Raw genomic sequence first — 18,937 nt, forward strand, 5'->3', positions numbered from 1 at the left:
AATACAGTACTCCACCATATTATCTCCATCTTTATTTGCAGTTTCAATAACAGCCTCCATGCTCTGTGTCAATGTGTGTATTTAAAATACTACGTAGATCTGTAAAGCTCTTACATTATAATACTGATACAGTGTTTTGAAATATCCTGTATTGCATAGCAAACACCTTGGAATTAAAATATTCCCTCCTAAAAAGAAGAAAGAGACAAACCTGGGAGAACTGAAACTCAAAAGGTCACAGGACCACTAGGTTACAGGAACAGTAAACAACTGTTAGAGGCAAACTCTGACCAGTGTTTTGGAGCAATTTTCTCTCAATTGATATATTCCCTTCTCTCCTAGGGGGAGGGGGCGTTGAAGGTTCAAGAGAATCAATAAGTCTAAGAAAAAGGTTTCAAGACACATCCCTAAGGCTCTTTAATAGTTAAGCAGCTGCTTGGGGAGAGCCTCTAGGACCTGCCCAGCTTCCTGCAAGTTGGCCTGCACGTCAGACAGTGCACTGTAAGCTCTCCCACCATCCCAGCTGCCTGCAAATCTTGCAGTGTGCTCCAGAGATATAGCTTGTGTGAGTCATCACCTAGGCTGGGGTGGGCTTGTCGGCGGTGCAGCTGCCTTTGAGTCACCCATGTTCCTATAAGCAACCCCTCACCCTGTTCTGTAAGAGCTGTAGTCAGCTTCACATTGTTAGGATGAACCTCTAAATAAAACACAGCTTATAGGAGGAAGTGTTTATTTGAAACTTACAGATCCAGGGGAAGTTCCATAAGGGTAGAAGTCGGCCCCCTTTCACGGGTCCACACAGCACCATAAGCAAGTGCACCCCAGGAACCCCAGGCAGAGCTCCAGCACTCTGCATACATTATGCTGGAATACCAGATCAATTGGACCCCAAACACACCTGAGGGTTGGACCCTATGATCCACCCACACTGACACCTCCTCTAGCTCAGGTGGCTGCAGATCCAAGAGGCTTGAATACAATTGAATCTATGCAGTGATATCCATTCATACTACTATAGTAAGTAACCCCAATAAAGTCACTGGTTCATCACATCTGGTATTATGCAGTTGTGCTTTGGTCTGTCTGTGCCCGATCTATGGTAAATTGATGGGTAATCATGTCTCCCAAGGAAGAAAGTTTCACACAGCATCCTGTGTTACAGATTAAAAAAACTGGTATTGAAAGCAAATTATTCATTATGATTAAGTCAGTAGATGCAATGGTGATGACTGGATTGGCACCTTATCATATTCCCTATAAAATGTCTTTATCTATAGCATTCTCTCCTAAACCACCATTACACACATTATCTAGTACACATAATAACTGTCAGTACCAAAAAATGTGGATTGTAATATTATCATCATAAAGCATCATCCTGTCACTGACTAAGGAAGAAAGAGATTCTGGAATTATCTCATAGGGATTATAAAGAGGAGCAATGACCACCATGACAGAATTTTTGCAAGGCATACCTTAGTGCTGGTAATCCCAGCACTTGGGAAGCTGAGGTCGGAAGACTACCTCAAGTTCCAGGACAGCTTTGGCTACGCAGCATGATCCTACCTCACAAAACAAACAAACAAAAAAAAAAGATCTTATATTCTCATGAATAGTTAAGATAAAATAAGTTTGGGAGAAGGGCTCATGAAAGCCCACCCCTTTCTGAGAATCTATAGACAGTCAATGGTTACTGAGGGAAGGAGGTACATTTTCAATGTATATAGCCATTGGCAAGGAGTCTATGTTCCTGTAAGTAACCCTACACTCAAGATCCTGCAAGTGTGTGTGTGTTTGTGTGTGTGTGTGTGTGTGTGTGTGTATAAATTAATGTAAGACATGAAAACAGAAGGAAGAACTAGAGTGTGATGGGGATGAGAGAGGTAGGAGGTAAATATGATCAAATACATTATATTCATGTATGAACATGCCTCACCATTATTATGCATAACTAACATATGCTAATAAAATTTTTCAAAAATTAAATGCCTTTAAATTATGAGACAATCGTCATGTTACTAATGTTAATTTGATATTCTCATTCCTTTGCATTTTATTCAAGTATCTCTTTTTATTTTTAGCAGAACAATTTTTAAAAAGTAAACTCCTGGACCAAGGATGTGTATGTTTATATTGTGAGCTTACTCTGCATCTAGAATATATGTGGACAAATGTACATATATTTGCATGTAATGGAACAGTGAAAGTGATTTTTAAATTTAGGAAATGGTGATTAAACAATATTTAGAAAACTTACCCTTCAAACAAACTGTCACTTGAAAGTATCACTAGGAGACTCGGAACCCCATCAAAGAATTTCACCAATAATAAAAATATCATGCAGTGGTGTTGCCAATCTGTCTCCAGGGTTGCAAACAAATAAAAATTCAAATAACACACTTATAAATGGCTGAAGAGAAAAGGGAAACCAAATATAAACATGGGGATATCATTAAAATAACTGTGAACTATAGATGTTCAACAATTGGGCTTCAAGCAGTTCCATACCACTGGCTGTACAAAACAAGCTCGGCTGGCATTTTTATTTGCCAAAACAGCCATTTGCAATTAAAAATTAATATTGGCACTACTTCTTTGCAAGCAATTATCAAAAGCCTTCTGGCTATCTCTGTTGTTTATAGTCTTTCTTGTACCAGGGTTTTATTCCATTTTGAAATATTGGTCTCATATATTTCATTTCTTTTAGACTATAGTAGTTCCAATATTGATATCTTAAAATTTTCATCATTTCTAATTGTAAAATGGTCCTTAGATACTATGGTACTATTTATATTTCTAAAACTACAGTGATTTAGAATTGAATATTTAATGCTAGTATATTAGCTGAGTATAAAGCAGTATAAATTATATAAGGTCTCCCTGTACTGTTGAAAAATAGGCAATTGTTAATGAACACAGGATCAAATATAAAATGCAAATATCATTTTATAGGCACATACTTAATTCAGAGCAAATTGCTATGTAAATAATGAAGTAATTAACTGGATATAATTGAATCAGGTACAGAAAGACTCAGTAGAGTAAAATTCCATCTTCCACAAGAGAACAGGTGTATTCAAATGTATTTTAGATTTATTCCTGAGCCATCTTCTGTATAAAGGACAGTTTTGTGTGCTAGTGATGCAGCAGTGAGTGACAGAGACAGACAGAGAGAGATGGAGGGAGAGGGAGAGATAGACAGTAAGAGAAAGAAAAGAAAGAGACAGAGAGAGAGAGAGACCCTGTCTTTAAGATTTGTCTGTTGTGGATGGAGGAGAGATAATGAACAGGTTCCTTACCCGAGCACAGAAGGGATGTGTTCTTTTAGGTTTTACAAAGGTCATCTTGGCTAATATGTGGCATATAGAGCATGAGAAGAGGGGAATGAAGTTATAGCCTAAAATTAACAGGAAATCTTCCATACTGTAATTTGTTATGCCAAATATGCTGTCTTGTTTTGGAACACTATTTTACACTCACAATATTTTCACTTACCATCTCTGGTTAGGTGATAGACACTATTGCATACATGAAGATTTGGAGGCTCAAAAAGATAAACAGACTTACTCCAAGTCATAAAGTTACTTATTGGATAAGTTAGGGGCCAGGCATTCATCTCCTAAGCTACTTCCAGTCCCGTATCTATTCCCTTTAAATGAACTATCATCAGTATCTCATTCTAAGAAAACTGCAAAGACCTGATACTTCTTTCAGTTTTTGGCTCACTCTGAAACTTCAATATGGAAGGCTTCCAACGAAAATGGCTTCATCAAGCATTAGGCAAGGATTTATCTAAGGTTTACTTAAATACAAAGGAACTTGCTAGGTACTTGAGATTCAGAGTTAAGTAGGTGATATATATACATGTATGGAGAGAGAGTTCTCCCTCAGACTAAAAGGCTAGTACAAGTAGTCCATAGCACATAACTCTCCCATGAAGACCATTCTAGTGTCATTCTCAGCATTCCATGGAACCTGACAGGGATACCTATCTCATCCTAGAAGACTGTCTGGAAATGGGCATGAAACGAAGAAACAAGAAGAAACACAGGATAGAACAGTCTAGAAAGGCTTAAAATCATGGGAGATGTCAGAAGAGAGTGGCCGTAATAGGCAAATACCATGGCAGTCAAAACTTTCAAGGAATGTAGAGACCAATTTATTCTACTCCTAACCACTGCTCAGTACCCTGAAATAATACTTACGATCCTTGACATTTCAGTCTCTAGCAAAAGCTATCAGCAATCTCTTCCATGAAATACCCAATCAAGTCGGATCCAACTTTCCAGTACATTCTGCACCACCAGAAACTGCTGGCCATAAGTTCACTATACACATCTTTCTGTACTCTCAGAAAAATAAAGCCTCATGACTTTTCCCTTGGCCTTCTGGATTGTTCTACCATGGGTGTCCCAGGTTTTCTATGGAGTCTTACTCTCCCATCCACTGCCTAGTGCTAGCATTCCCAAGACTAAGCCCTTCACCATAGCTCCACTTACTCTGTGTATTCCCCAGAGTATCACACTTTTTTCCTATTCAGTGTTTTTACAAACTGCTAGATGTCTAAGCTTGAGCCTATGACCTAGACATTTACATTCAGCTCCTGACTTGTAAATGCATTCATTCATTCAAAAATATTTTCACTGTGTGTGTGCACTCCATGTGCCAGTAATAATTTGGGTTGCTGACCCAAGACTCAATGAAAAGAGACTTTGTCTTGTTCATTACCATGTTCTCAGCCCTTATCATTTCAAGAACTCAAAATCACCTGAAGCTCTGTGTCCAACTCTGAACTCCTTGCCGTGCTGTGAACATGTGTCTTCACACTTTGTCCTGTACATTAGTGGATGGCACCTCCATGTCCCCCAAATACCTTCAGAATCATCTTTCTCATCAGACTGGAGAAAACAATGAGCCAATTCAATGTCCTAACATTTTCTCTGCTTAACTCTCTCCTCTTCACCTCCACAGATATGGCCATGTTTCCACAACCATCTCTTACCTTTCTACAAGAGTCCATGGGACACAGGGAGTTAACAGGCATTTGCACAGTGAATTAACATGTGAAAATTTGCATAACTGCTACCACATTTCAGGCCAGGTTGACTCCACTTAAACCCCACAACCCTTCAGCTTCCAAAGAGAAAATAATAAGAAGCAGTCTAGGTCTGGGGAGATGGCTCAGCCATTAAGGTGCTTGCTTGCAAAGCCCAAAGGCCTGGGTTCAATTCCCTAGTACCCACATTAAGCCAGGTGCACAAAGTGGCATATACATCTAGAGTTCATTTGCAGTGACAAGAGGCCATGGTACTCACACTTTCTCTCTCTTCTCTCTGCTGGCAAATAAATAAATAAGCACTCCCCTGATTTTTACCATTCATTGACCACTGCTACAGACAAAGACCAGATTCCACAGCCATCATTTCAAGCTACTAAAGGTCACAATTATGCATTTCCCACTCTCCTCTTTAATGCAGCTGTCCTCACCTTATAAATACATAAAAGTATTTACAATTACTGTGCACATTCACAATTCTGTATTTTTAGTCATTACTTTTATCTACCAAGATTGTTCAGTCCCCCTGTGTAGTGGTCTTAATCAAATTTCCCCCCATAAACCTATGTGTTTTAAATGTTTGGTCCCCAGCTGATGTCAGTTTGGGAGGAGGAGCCCTGCTGGAGGAGGTGTGTTGTTGGGGGTGAGCTTTGGGATGTTAAAGCCAGCTCTCGGTAGCCAAAGGTCAGTTCACTGTCTTGCTGCTGTTGTCCAACTGCTGTGGCAGAGGTCATTTCCAGCCTCTGCTCATGCCATGCTTTCCCCTGCCATCGTGGGGCTTCCCCACATGACTGGAAGCCAAAATAAATTCTTTCCTCCCATCAGCTGCTTTTGGTTAAGTGTTTTATACCAGCAACAAGGTACTACAACACACCACTTTATACACCTAAAAAAAAAATAACTGATGATTTGCCCAGAACTCTGCTTATGCCTCACTTCCCCTTTAAAGACTGCTGGCTTTGCTGCCCCCATCTCTTCCACTTTCTTCTCTTTTGCATGAAGCTTTGCAACCTACTTCCTCTATAATGGCACTGGTAACGTTTCTTCTTATTTGGTCACATGCTTATAATCACCCTACACTGGAATCTTTTCCATCCTTGAAAGTATTTGTTTTATTAATTTGGAAATGCATGCATGCATGTAAAACACTCAAATATATTAGATGAATAAGTATGTGAGAATCAGAGAAAGGGAATGATATAAGATTTACCATTTTAATAACAAAACCAACAGCTACAAGGTTGTAAGGAAAGCAAGATGACCAACTCTCCCATTGGAAAGGTATTGGGAAACAGAGAGAGGAAGTATGGAAATGAAAATTGGGTGCTCAATGGTAGCATAGTATGAGAAAAAGGATGCCTTTCATGACTCCTACCTTGGGTGACTAGATTACTTGTTCTGCTTTAAAATATTTATAAATTCTCATTCATTGTACTAAATACCAGACAAAGATACACTGGGCAATGGAATGAGTCAATGGGTCTGCAACAAGGCTTCCTGTGAGATTCCTCCGGACCACATTTGTTACGTCAATGGGAATTCACACACAGAATCCTATCCTGTATTACATCATACTTCTAAATTTTGTGGGGAGGGTGAATCTAAAAGGAAGAAATCACCTTTCATAGCTCTTCTAGTAAACTGAATCATAACATAAGACAGGAAACATGGCTACCCAGTGAACCCAGATGAGTCCAGATCCCCTGATCTCCACTAATTTGGAGATGGGAAGAAATTATTTGAAATAAGTCATCTCATGCTCTTGCCAACCATCTTACCATTAGGCTGGAATACATACTCTTAAAATCACATTTCACACCATTAAAATGGCATTATAATAATTATTTTTACATATTTTAATAGAAATTTATCTTTATGTGAAGCATAACTTTACACATACTTTTCTTGTTTCTTGGCAGTGGAAACACTGGTCTAACCAAGTAAATTCATCCCTGAAGTGCCTCATTAATCACGGTGCACTTGTTCTTGGCAGGAACCTTAATATGCTACAAAAACTGTTATTAAAGTAAGATTTGAGGATTCCCAAGCTGGCAGGGCATTAGTTAGTTACACCTCTCTAGAAATAATCTTCTTATGGTTTCCTGTAATGGTCTTATTAGACTTGCAGCTCAAAGCAACTGTGCTTTATTAGCTTAATGTGTAAAGTCCGCTATTCAAAAACTCATTTGAAATCATAAGCAGCAATTACCAAAGATGGCCCCTTTCCCTGGGGGTCTGCAGTCGATGAGTCTGATACTTCCAGAGCATGACATGCTCAGCTTTGACTCTGGGCTACTGATGTGGAACGAGCGCTTCCATGTTGCTGCTCAGACTTGTCAGGGCCAGGCTCTTAGATGTGTTTCATAGAAATCTTTACATTAGCAAGAATGCACTGGCATGCACAACATTTATTTCCTACCCCATGCAATTATCACTGCTACACTCAAAAGTTGGTGAGGAGGTAAGTATTCAGACTTGAACCTGTTGAAAAATCATTTGTCAAAGTGTAAAAATCCCATAAAACCCAAACACCCCTGTTAAACACACAGCTACCATAAAGAAAAGATTGCACTGTGAGAAATCCCCCTTCACGTCAGTGAGCAACGCTTGGATTATATGCTTGGGAGATATCAAGTATGTGCAACAAGCTGCCCCTCACCCTCCCGGAATCATGTTGAAAATTCAAAGCTATGAGTATTTTGAGCACATTCTTCTGAAAGCATCACCATCCATACCCGGGTATATTTGCTGCCAAATTAAACAACATCATTGCTAGAATTTTCAGTATATTCTGACAGGTCAAAATCATTTATTAGGCTCTCATTAAGTAGTAGATTAATTAGAGAACAACCAGAGAAGAAGATTATAAAGTATTACCGGTGTTTCTCTAGCATTAATTACAGCATCTGCATCCACACCAATGTGACTCTCACACCAGTGAATGACAGACATAACTTGTGCCTTCTGATGAAACAACAACACGACACAGCATTCTCGGTGTGCACACTGTAAAATGGAAAGTTGGCCAGGGTATTCTACTAATCCTGCATGCTCACATCAATCTGGAACTGTAAAAATTTCCAGACACCAGGGCCCCAGATTGTAGGCTCCACCAATTTCCTGAGTTCTACCTGGTCAAATTTCAGGCTCACCTAGTAACAAAACCCGTCCATTCTCGTGTTATTTAAAAGCAGGGTGGCGGGGGAAACCTTTCCCACATTGGTGCCAATCCTGGATATATATGGATGACACGCCTCATTTCTGGAAGAAATCTAGTTTGTGCGTTCTAAGCATATTTTTACTAGGAAACAAGGAACCTATCCGTGAGTGCCTGCAACTTTCTCTTATGGGTCTCTCAAGGCTAACATCTCTATTACTTCATTTCTAACATAAAGAGAAGGAGGAACGTTCAAAGTAGAGAAGAAGGAATCTTCCAAAAAATTAGGGTGTGAAGGCATAAAAACAATGATAAAACGTCTAGATAAACCCAAGAGGAGATTGAATGAATGGACGCTGGGGGGGGGAGGGGCGGGGGCGGTGGAGAACACAGTAGTAAACTTTAAAGCCACTGAAAGGTTTTTAATGCCTGAGGGAAAAATAAACATTTGCTTCCAATCATTTTCTCATTAAGCATTCTGTGCTAGCCGGCGAGAGCTTACTTAACACATACACTTTGACTCAGCGCCCTAAGTGCCGATTTAACCCCACTGTCTGATCCCAGTCGAGAGACTCCGGCGATCGCACCAGGGCGATGCTCCAGCGCCCCAGGCTTCCCCACCGGCCCCGGCGAGAGCCAGCTTCCCCGGCTCGGCTCGCGGGGCTGAACCCGTGGCCACCTTTTCTGTGGCCACAAGGGGCCACATGCACTGGCAGATTTTCCGTTGTGATAGCTGTGTTTCCGGGCGCGCTGGGGGCTCTCTGTCCACAAGTAGCAGCTTCCCACCCTGGCTCTCAGGACCGCCCGAGGACCAACCCGCCCTGCCCGCATCCCACCCCTCCATCACCTCCTCAGCCTCTCCACTCCACTCAAGCCTCCCTTCCCGCGGGCGCACGTACTCCTCGCGTGCACGTCCGTCTCCCCACCAGCTCTCCCGGGCGCCCCGCTCAGTTCAAGTTTACGTCTCTCGGGACCTCAACCGCTCCTCCCCATTATCTGCTAATGCCTCCCTTCCCGCTGGGGCAGGCTCCTGCTCCCCGGGGGGGGGGGGGTGTTGGAAGCTGCTGGTGGGGAGGGGAGGGGAGAGAAGAAGGCTCACGCAGAGGAGGTGGGAGAGGTGCAACGGAGAAGGAGGGAAGGCTTCCAGAGGGGGGTGACGACCCTAAACACGTGCAAAGAAATTTAAAAAAAAAGAAAGAAATCCACCACGTGTGTGGGGGAACCGGGGGCGGGGGGGGGCGCAGGGGGCTCCCCTGGCGGCGGCGCAGGCGTGGTAGGGGGTTGGGACTGGAGGGTGTGTGTGTGTGTGTGTGTGTGTGTGCGCGCGCGCGCGTGTGTGCGCGTGTGTATGTGTGTGCGTGTGTATCTGTGTGTGTGCGCGCGCGTGTGCCCGTGGTGGGCGCGGGTACTCACACGAACGCGTGGTAGACGAACGCCCAGCCTCGAGGTCTCTCCAGCACGTTGTACAGATAGTTCTGCACCCTGCGGTACTTCACGTTCCTCCGGCAGCTCTGGCTACTCGTGTAGGAGAGCGGCTTCCCCAGCAGGCTCATCCGGGCCCCGTGCTTGCCTCGCCGGCCGCTCTCTCTCAGGCCACCGCCGCCGCCGCCACCGCCGCCCCCTGCGCCGAGCGCGGCCGCGCGGGTGCCGAGCAGCAGCAGAGCGTCTCCCCTGGCGGCCGCCGAGTTCAGCAGCACTCTCCCGCGGCCCGACTCCACATCCTTCATGCCGCCGCCCGGGCGCCCCCCGCCCGCCGCCGCCGCCGCGCCGCTCTTCACCCACAGCCCGGCGGCGCCGCCCTCCTCTGCTCCCGCGTGGTGGCGGGGCATGGCATCACCACGGGCACCGCGAGGGGGGCGCCACAGCCTGCGGCGGGGGTGCCGGCCTCATGTGCGCAGGCAGCGTGCGTTCCACGAGGAAGTCCCGGGCTGCTGAGGTGGGGCGGGGACCGGGGGGGGGGCGAGGAGGAGGGTGTCCACCGGGCAACCCGCCTTGCCCGTGACCTCGGAGCCCTGGAGGGGCGGGGAAGCAAGCTTCAGGGCAGCGGGCTTAAGCAAAGAAAAAAAAAATAATAAATAAATAAAAAGCTGCTCCGGGGAGGTTCCGGGGTGGGGACGGGCACGGTCGGTGGGGATGTTGCAGGGCAGTCCTAATGTCTTTAAAGCAGCCTGGAGCGTCCAGTTCCCGATCGCGTCCTGCTCCCGGGTGTCCCTTGGAGAGGGTTGCAGCGGCTGGTTCTAATCCTCGAGGCTACCACTCCCTCTTTCCCCAAGTCTCCCTCTCCCCATCCCCCGCCTTCACCTCCAACCTGGGGCGGGCGCGGGGGTGTGCGGGGCGCTCCGAGGCTGGCTCCCACGCGCGCGCACCCAGCCACGGGCTCCCGCGCTTGCTCCCCTAGGCGCACTCCCAGCCTGGGTCTGATCTCCCCTTGTTCCCTGGGAGCACCGAAGTCTGCCCCCTCCTTCCGAGGCCCGAGTTGAATTGGGTGAACCCTTTCTTCCCCCGCAAGGCTTGCAGCCGTCTGGAGAGAAGGTGACCTCGGGGTCTCCCTGTTGCCTCCTTCAACCTTCCCCACCCCCAGGACAGAAACTGGAAACCCAGGTCCAGCGCTGTCCTGCCGCCGCTATGCCTCGGCGCCGGGTCCTGCCATCCTTCTGCAAGGGGTGTGAGCTGGGTCGGCCCCGGTGCTGCTCTCCAGGTACTGGGGTGCCCCGGAGCCCGCGAGCCAGCCAGTGCTTCGGGGCAGTGGCGCTTGAGATCCAGCGCAAAAGGGTGGTGGGGAGACGAGTCCTTCAAGCCGTTTCGGTGGGCACACCTGGAGGACCCAGCTTCTTCTCCGGGCTCAATCGAGCCTGCAGGCTGTGACTTTCCATCCTAGCATCAGTCTGCAAGCCCGGGAGTCGCCGATCATCCTTCCCATCCCGGGGGTGGGGTGTGGGGAGGGTGTAAAACTCCAAAGTGGCTCTTCTGCGGTGAGCGAGGCTCCGCCTGATACAGAAACCTGGAAGAATGAATGCAGTTCTCCTCCGTCAAGAAATTTCCATTTAAGTCGAAGAAAGTCCCAAAACTGCGAAGTTTCTGCGGTGGCGATGGCGTCCCCAGTGTAGGGGAGAGGAATTCTAAAGGCTGGGGATGGGGGGGGGGGGGAGAGTCCAGGACGCACCACTCCACCCTGGTGGTGTAACTTTCAAGGTTAAAGTCCTGCTAGGAGGAACCACTAGTTGGCTCTCACACCACCTCCGGAGACCCAAAGCCGTTCTTGAAAGACCACTGGTCCGGGGACTCTGACATCCCTAAACGATTTTAGCATACAATAGTGTAAGCAGTTAAACATCACATTCTGAGAGAAGCTGAAAAGATGCCAGCCCTGGGAACTTCTTCCAAGAGAGTAGCTTTCCTCCCCAATACGAAAATTAAAAACAATCACTTAGCAAGTTTTTATAGAACCGAGCTCCCACCACAAAAATAAATAAATAAATAAATAAATAAATAAAGCATGCTGCACAGTAAGTAGCAAGGTGGTGACTCCGTGTACCCGTCCTTCCCTACGGATCAAACCGTACAGCAAAAGTCTTAACTTCAGTTGTCTCCTCCCCTAGGAGGTAAATACACCATCCATCACTTCTCCCCGTACCTACACCCACGCCTATGGGGCGTCTCTGCCTCTTCCCGGAAAAGCATCGCTTAAGTACTTTATTGTTTTTTTATTTGCTTTATTTTTTTTTTACTTTTTATCGTTGCCATTGCTTCTGTGAAGCCCTCTCGCAGATTTCCCGGTCACAGCACGACCTTACTTTTCCCTCAAGCCTCTGGGCAACAGGCACTAGGCAGCAGAGAGCTCCTCCGTGCAGCTGGCAGTGGCACCACGTGACTGAAACAAGCACCAACACCCAGAGTCACTCTCGCTTTCCCCTAATACACTTCGCACCCACGCGCTGTGGAGGTGCGAGAGAGACTGCTCTGCGCCCTGCTATTCAAGGCACATGCACAGAGCGCCCTGGAAGGAGTTCTCCAATCCCAGAGCCGCGCGGGGACCCCGGCTGAGGGCGGGCAGGCGCACAGGGGGGTGGGGGGGGTAGTTTGCTACTGCTATATTTAGACTTCCCACGGAGTTTCTGTGCAGGGACTTTCAGGGTGAGAGATGTAGGGACTTAAAGTGACTCGTGTGCATGCTTCCAAAAACTTCATCACGTCGGCTTTTCTGAAGGCAGTAAAATGAAAAATCACTTCTTGTTTAATGAAGGTGTGGTCCTAGCTGCACACTTTTGCCTCCAGGCTCACCCAGGGGCTTGCACCCCTCATGCCTACAGGAAGGCTCTGGAAGAAAGGTCAAGGCCATGCCACAAGAACCTGTTTCCTAAACAGCTAGCTGCTTGGCTTCCACATGATGCTTTCCTGAGATGCAGAAGTAATACCTAAAACTGGGATGCCGATTGAACAAAGGCCAATAAACTCGCTAAATAAATAAATAAATGAGATCCTGTGATGAGTAAGGGTTTCACAGCGCTGAAAACATCTGAGACACTCTCACTGATTCTCTCTTCTAAAGAATCATCAGTTTAGACACACCGCCCTGAGAAGGGAGCCTGCCTGTGTATCCACCAGTACTACGAACCCAGTAACCTGGACTTCCAGGACTGTAGCCCTTCCTCCTGCATCTCCACAAGAATGGAGGCTTGCATTTTACTACTCTGCTTTCTCGTCCAGCCCCACAGCTCTCACCTCAAAGAGAGTAAGAGATAGTTTGTTCTGGATCAAAACAGGAGTCATCATAGACCCCGAACACAGATTCAGGTGATCCCAAATACCATGTTCCAACACAGTAAGGATTTCGTGAAGTTTTTATAATGACAAAACAATGTCATATATATCCTGGTATTTTAAAAATACATTGGTGGGGACACCTGGTAAGTGGGTTACAGCAAAGCAGAGAAGTGCTATCTGGTAATAGTCTTTGGGTTGGTGGAACCTGGGGATATGTTTCTGCATTCCAAAAGGATTTGCCTAGTAGTCACAAGGACATTAGGTCCAACACAAAGGTGGACAATAAATGGCTGTTGAGGAGCCTAAAGATAATCCAAAATAATCTGGATCCAGACCTGCAATATTCCAGCTTTCCACAAACACAGAAGATTTAATCAGGCAATCAGTGTGTGGCTTTTTTTTTTTTTTCTTTTTTTCTTTTTCTGGGAACTTTCGTTCACACTACCAACTATCATTGGGAAAGGCCCGGTCTAGCTATCAACACTGATGGCTCTGCCTTTCCATGCCTCTGAAGGAAAGGCAAAGTGAAGGTGCTCAGACCTCACCCAGGACAGTCTTTGCGTCCTGCTTTCTTTGCTACCTACTGGATAGACTGGAATTGACTTTGAGGAAAATAAAGTGTTTAAGCTGTCATTATTATTGTTCTTTTGAATGCAGGTGTTGCTAGGAAACTGCATTTTATTCCTCTTGCTGAAGTATCAAAACAGGATGGGCACAGTGAGCTCTGAGTAAAACAATATAGTATATATTCCATGAATAATAATCACACTAATATAAGGTGGAAGGAGAGAGATAAAGTGAGATGGATTGTGAGGCATGGGCTTATTCTGTAGACCAGGTTGGACCTCTCTCTGTCTCTCTCTCTCTCTCTTAAAAATACAGTTATTTAATTGCAAGCAGAGTGAGAGACACACAGACATACAGAGAAAATGGGCATGCTAGGGCCTCTAGCTACTCCAGATGAATTCCAGATGCATGTGTCCCTTTTGTGCTTCTAGCTTTTCATGGGTACTGCAGGCAAGATCCTTAACCATTGAGCAATCTCACCAGCCCTAGATCTCTCTTTTTAGCCCAGATATATCTTGAACTTGTGCAATCATTTTTCCTCTCCCTCCTGAGTGCTAGAATTACAGGCAAGAGCCACCATGCCTGAAACAGATAATTACCCTTTTTAAAGGCAAATGTTTATGAGTAGTGAATTGATTGGTGATCCCCATCCCTTGAGATGGTTTTGCTTTGTGACATTTGCCTGAAATTTATGACCTTGAAAACTAATTCTGTGAAGTCTACAAGGGGGTGTTTTCAATTGAATGTCATTACTAAGACTTATTTTATTTCCCTCCCATTATGGTTCACATCCAAAAGGTACTCTGGAAGTAATACTGGAAATTTCAGTTATGAGCTAGAGGTGCACATGATGTGCGCTGCCCATTCTCTCTGCTTGTCTCTTTTTCTTTCTCCCTGTCTCTTAAATAAATAAATAAGAATTAGTTGCAATATGAGCCGGAGTGATGGCTTAATGGTTAAGTGCGCTTCCTATGAAAGCATGAAGGCCTGAAGGAGCCTGAGATAGCCTGAGTTCGAATCTCTGAAATGCACATAAACAGGTGGGTGTGGCCACGCACATCTGTAACCCCAGTCCTGCAGGGAGTGGAAATAGAATCTCAAGCTCACAAACTGCCACCTCAAGAGACTCCATTGCCAGGAAGAATAGAAGGGTGAGTGATCAAGGGGGACCCTCAGTATCCTCTAGCTCTGGTCGCAGGAAAGCCCATGGGGCCTCACATTAGCACACGCGTATACACCTCACATACTAAAAGGAAAAGAAATAGAGCCAACAGTTCTTTTGCCTGTGAAAAATAAGAGTGTAGATATCTTTACTGAAAATTTTAAACTCAGCTCCAAGTCTCGTGGTTCTCACTTCTTGACACGATACTTCTGTTTTGATCCATGTTCTAATACTAGCTTCAGTTTCATTAGTGAAGCTCTGTTTGTGGTACTTCCTTCAACCCGATCTTAGTTGGTCTGCCATGTTAGTATGATGGTCTTATTCGCTTATAGACAACTATTTAAACATTTCTTTCAGAAAAAACAACTTAGATAGAGGTATTTGATCTATTTAAAATCTACCTGTTTAGAAAAAGGAATAAATTAATACAGGATTAAAAAATAACCTGCTCCTTTGAGCTAGTAGACTAGAAAATTCTGTTATTATTCTGTGCCCCCTAGTGGTACTCACACTTTACCATCACTTTTCAAACAGGAATGAAGGAACTACTCATGACAAAGTTTCCAAAAGGCATTCAGCCCTTCAAGGAGCAACCAGCAATCAACAGGTGCTGGACTCGCCGTGGTGGCACAGAAATGTGAGAAAACCTCTGATTCTTATCATGTCCATGGCCGACTGGGAAAGATGGGATACAGTAAGTAATTATAACCAGGTAATGAGTTAGGAAAGATAAGTGCAGCAATCTTATAAAAAGCGACAGAGATTTCCCAAAGAATGTGGTAGGTAAATTGGGTCTTGAGAAAGAGGTAGACTTTAATGATATACTGTATATATTTTATTTGATTTAGTAAAACCCATCCTATTTTACTTCTAGCATTTAAAAACTCAACTCAAGGGGCTGGGGGAGGTAGTTTAGTCAGTAAGAAAGCATGCTATGAAATTATGAAGGCCAGATATGGCCTAAGTTTGATCCCAGAATTCGAACGAACAGCTGGCTATGCACTCCTATAGCACTCATCCTGTAGGGATTGGGAACAGAGAATCACTAGGGCTCACTGGTCAGCTAATATGATCCAATCAGAGCAGCCCCAGGTTTTGTAAGAGACTGTTGCCCAGAAACATGTGGATAAATGATAGAATAAAGCACCTTATGTTCTCCTATGGCCTCCTCTTACATGCACGTGGGGCACACACATCTGCACATGCATAAAACACATACACATTGCAACATGCATACCTACCACACTCCATACTATACACACAAACAAATGTAATAAAGCATTTTTGTGATGCATAATTTTGTCTGAGGGAAATACACAATGGATAAATTATTCATTTTTATTTGACTTTATGTATAATAGGAGGCTGGGAAAACGATCAGATCAAAGAAAAAGTTGGTTTCTTATAAATATTCATTGTTTTCAAACAGTGCTGCTGAGAGCTTGAGGAGACATCAGGGTAGGTCAAAACTTGGAAGAAGCAAGGGCGCTGAAGAATCTGGAGTGTCAATCAGAAGTCTGTACCCTTTTACATACGAGGTTGCAGTATAAAGCTATATTAGCAGAAAGCCTACTAAAATACTTTTGAAAATTATGGAACTAAAGAAGACCCAAGGGCTAGAGATATGACTCAGCGGCTAAAGGCACTTGCTTGCAGACCTGACATCCCAAGTTTGATTTGCCAGAACTCACATAAAGCCAGATGCACAAAGTGGCAAATTTGTCTCCAGTGGAGTTTGCTTACTCTAACAGGAGACCTTAGTGCTCCCATACTCATTCTCTCTGTCTATTTCTCTCTGTCTGTCTCCCAGTAAAATAAATAAATAAATTTTATTTTATTATTTATTTATGAGAGAGAGAAAGAGAATGAATATGGGCATGCCAGGGCCTCTAGCCACTGCAAATGAACTCCAGACACATGCACCATCTTGTGCATCTGGCCTATGTGGGTCCGGGAAATCAAATCTGAGTCTTTTGGCTTTGCAGGCAAGTGCCTTAGCTGCTAAGCCATCTCTCCACCCCCCCCCCCAAAATATGTTAAATGCTCACAATTTGGAGTGAGGCAAAAAAAAAAAAAAAACTTATAAACCATGGGATCTAGTTTCTGCATGTCATTTCTCTGGTGTGTAAAGTGGAGGTATTGTGGAATAAGGGGCAAAAAGCTTATAAGACCCTCTGGGTGGGTGGAAGTAGCTTGAGGTACCTTCTTCCTTCCCCTCAGAGCCTGGTTGATGCATTCATGATTCCATAGACAATACCAATAACCTCACTGAGGCAGAGCCCGGTGGAACAAGGGTGGGAGAGGGGAGATAGAAGTATATAACCTTTTTTGAATTAAAAAAAAAGTGGAGTTGGTTATGAGTATTAAATGAATTCATTTACATAAAGCCCTTAGTAAAATGCTGACTCATAGTAAATGCTCAACAAATATTAACTACTACGCCTAGGATTCATGTATATCAAGATCTACCCTTATGTCTTTATGATATAGCCTACAAGTGGAAATAATGGCTAATTAATTTCCTCAAAAGTTAGCTTCTATAATTGTTACCATTTGGCTGAAATTTAGCAGTAATATAAAATTAGAAATATGAACTTGTAAAAGATGCTTTTTATGAGTCAATCTAAAAATAAAATAGAAGGAAAGTTTCAGTTCCACAGATGATTGCTTTCAGGTGACTGATGTTTCAAAGTAAATGAAACCAACTACATCTAATAATATACCATGATATAACTTCACAATCAGATATATTTTTTTAAATTTTTTAAAATTACTTATTTACTTATTTGAGAGTGACAGACACAGAGAGAAAGACAGATAGACGGAGAGAGAGAGAATGGGCGCGCCAGGGCTTCCAGCCTCTGCAAACGAACTCCAGACGCGTGCGCCCCCTTGTGCATCTGGCTAACGTGGGACCTAGGGAACCGAGCCTCGAACTGGGGTCCTTAGGCTTCACAGGCAAGTGCTTAACCGCTAAGCCATCTCTCCAGCCCACAATTAGATATTTTATTACAGGTCACTACATATAACCAAAAGCAATTGAGCCTTAGCCTAGAGAACTTTGGGTGTTATCTTACTTCTAGTAACTATCTTCAAATGACAATCCTTTCAGTGTAAGATACACATCATATTTTAGATGTTTTATATTAGGTTTTTAAATTCATTCTTCTAAAGTGTCTGTGAAATTTTGCTTCAATTTTTTTTTTTTAATTTTCTGGGGCTGGAGAGATGACTCATTTGTTAAGGCACTTGCTTGCAAAGCCAAACAACCCAGGTTAAATTCCTCAGTTCTCATCTAAAGCCACATGCAGAAAGTGGCACATGCATCTGGAGTTCATTGGCACTGGCTGGAGGCCCTAGCATGCCCATTCTCTTTGTATCTCTATCTATCTCTATCTCTATCTGCTTGCAAATATTTGTTTATATTTTTAATTTTATAAATACTGTAAATATTTATTTAGTTATTTATTTGTTTGTAGGTAGGGTTTCTGTCTCACCCAGGCTGACCTGGAATTCACTATGTAGTCTCAGGCTGGCCTCAAACTCACAGTGATCCTCCTATCTCTGCCTCCAGGTGCTGGGATTAAAAGTGTGCACCACTATGTCTGGCAGATTAATCTTTATTTTGAGATGAGGGGTTGAAATCTATGTTCCCTAGGATGCTCTCAAATTCCTGAACTCAAGCTATGCTCCTGTCTTAGCTACTGAAATAGCTGGGACTACAGAAATATGCCATCTGGCCCTGTCCCCATCCTCCCTTCACCAAATGTGGACAAACTATTTTTTTTCAAAATCTGTGTTCTTATTAAGCTTATATTTAGTGGAGGATACATACAGCACAAAATTATATTATACATAGCAATGGGGAGCATGTGCCACTTTGGGACATATGCAAGTGATGTAGTCAGGTTAAACATGCTCATCTCCTCAAAATCGTTTATCACTTCTCTATAACAAAAATATTCACTGTCCTTTCTGGCTTGTGTGGGATATGGAGAGTCAAACATGGGTCCTTAGGCTTCTCAGGCAAACACCTTAACTGCTAAGCCATCTATCTCACCCCAGAGTAAGTTTTTTTGTTTTTTAAATATTTTATTTACTTATTTGACAGAGACACAGGGGGGCAGACAGAATAGGCATTCCAGCCACTGCAAATGAACTCCAGACACATGTGCCACCTTGTACATCTAGTTTATATGGGTACTGGAATTGAAACTGGGTCCTTTGGCTT

General features: G+C 44.0%; 1 protein-coding gene and 1 pseudogene across 2 annotated transcripts in view; one reads left to right on the forward strand and one right to left on the reverse strand.

The window, feature by feature from the left end:
• The window catches only part of Kcnq5 (potassium voltage-gated channel subfamily Q member 5), a 565,394-nt gene extending 555,352 nt beyond the window's left edge, over positions 1-10,042 (reverse strand). For both annotated transcript variants that reach the window (XM_045156689.1, XM_045156688.1), the window contains exon 1: positions 9,627-10,042. In XM_045156689.1, the coding sequence (XP_045012624.1) occupies positions 9,627-10,042 (416 nt within the window). The remainder of the gene's footprint in view (positions 1-9,626) is intronic.
• Positions 10,043-10,838: 796 nt separating this feature from the next.
• LOC101594158 overlaps positions 10,839-18,937 on the forward strand; it is a 106,947-nt pseudogene continuing 98,848 nt past the window's right edge.

The sequence above is a fragment of the Jaculus jaculus genome, chromosome 8, assembly GCF_020740685.1.
Source record: "Jaculus jaculus isolate mJacJac1 chromosome 8, mJacJac1.mat.Y.cur, whole genome shotgun sequence".
Lineage (NCBI taxonomy): Eukaryota > Metazoa > Chordata > Mammalia > Rodentia > Dipodidae > Jaculus > Jaculus jaculus.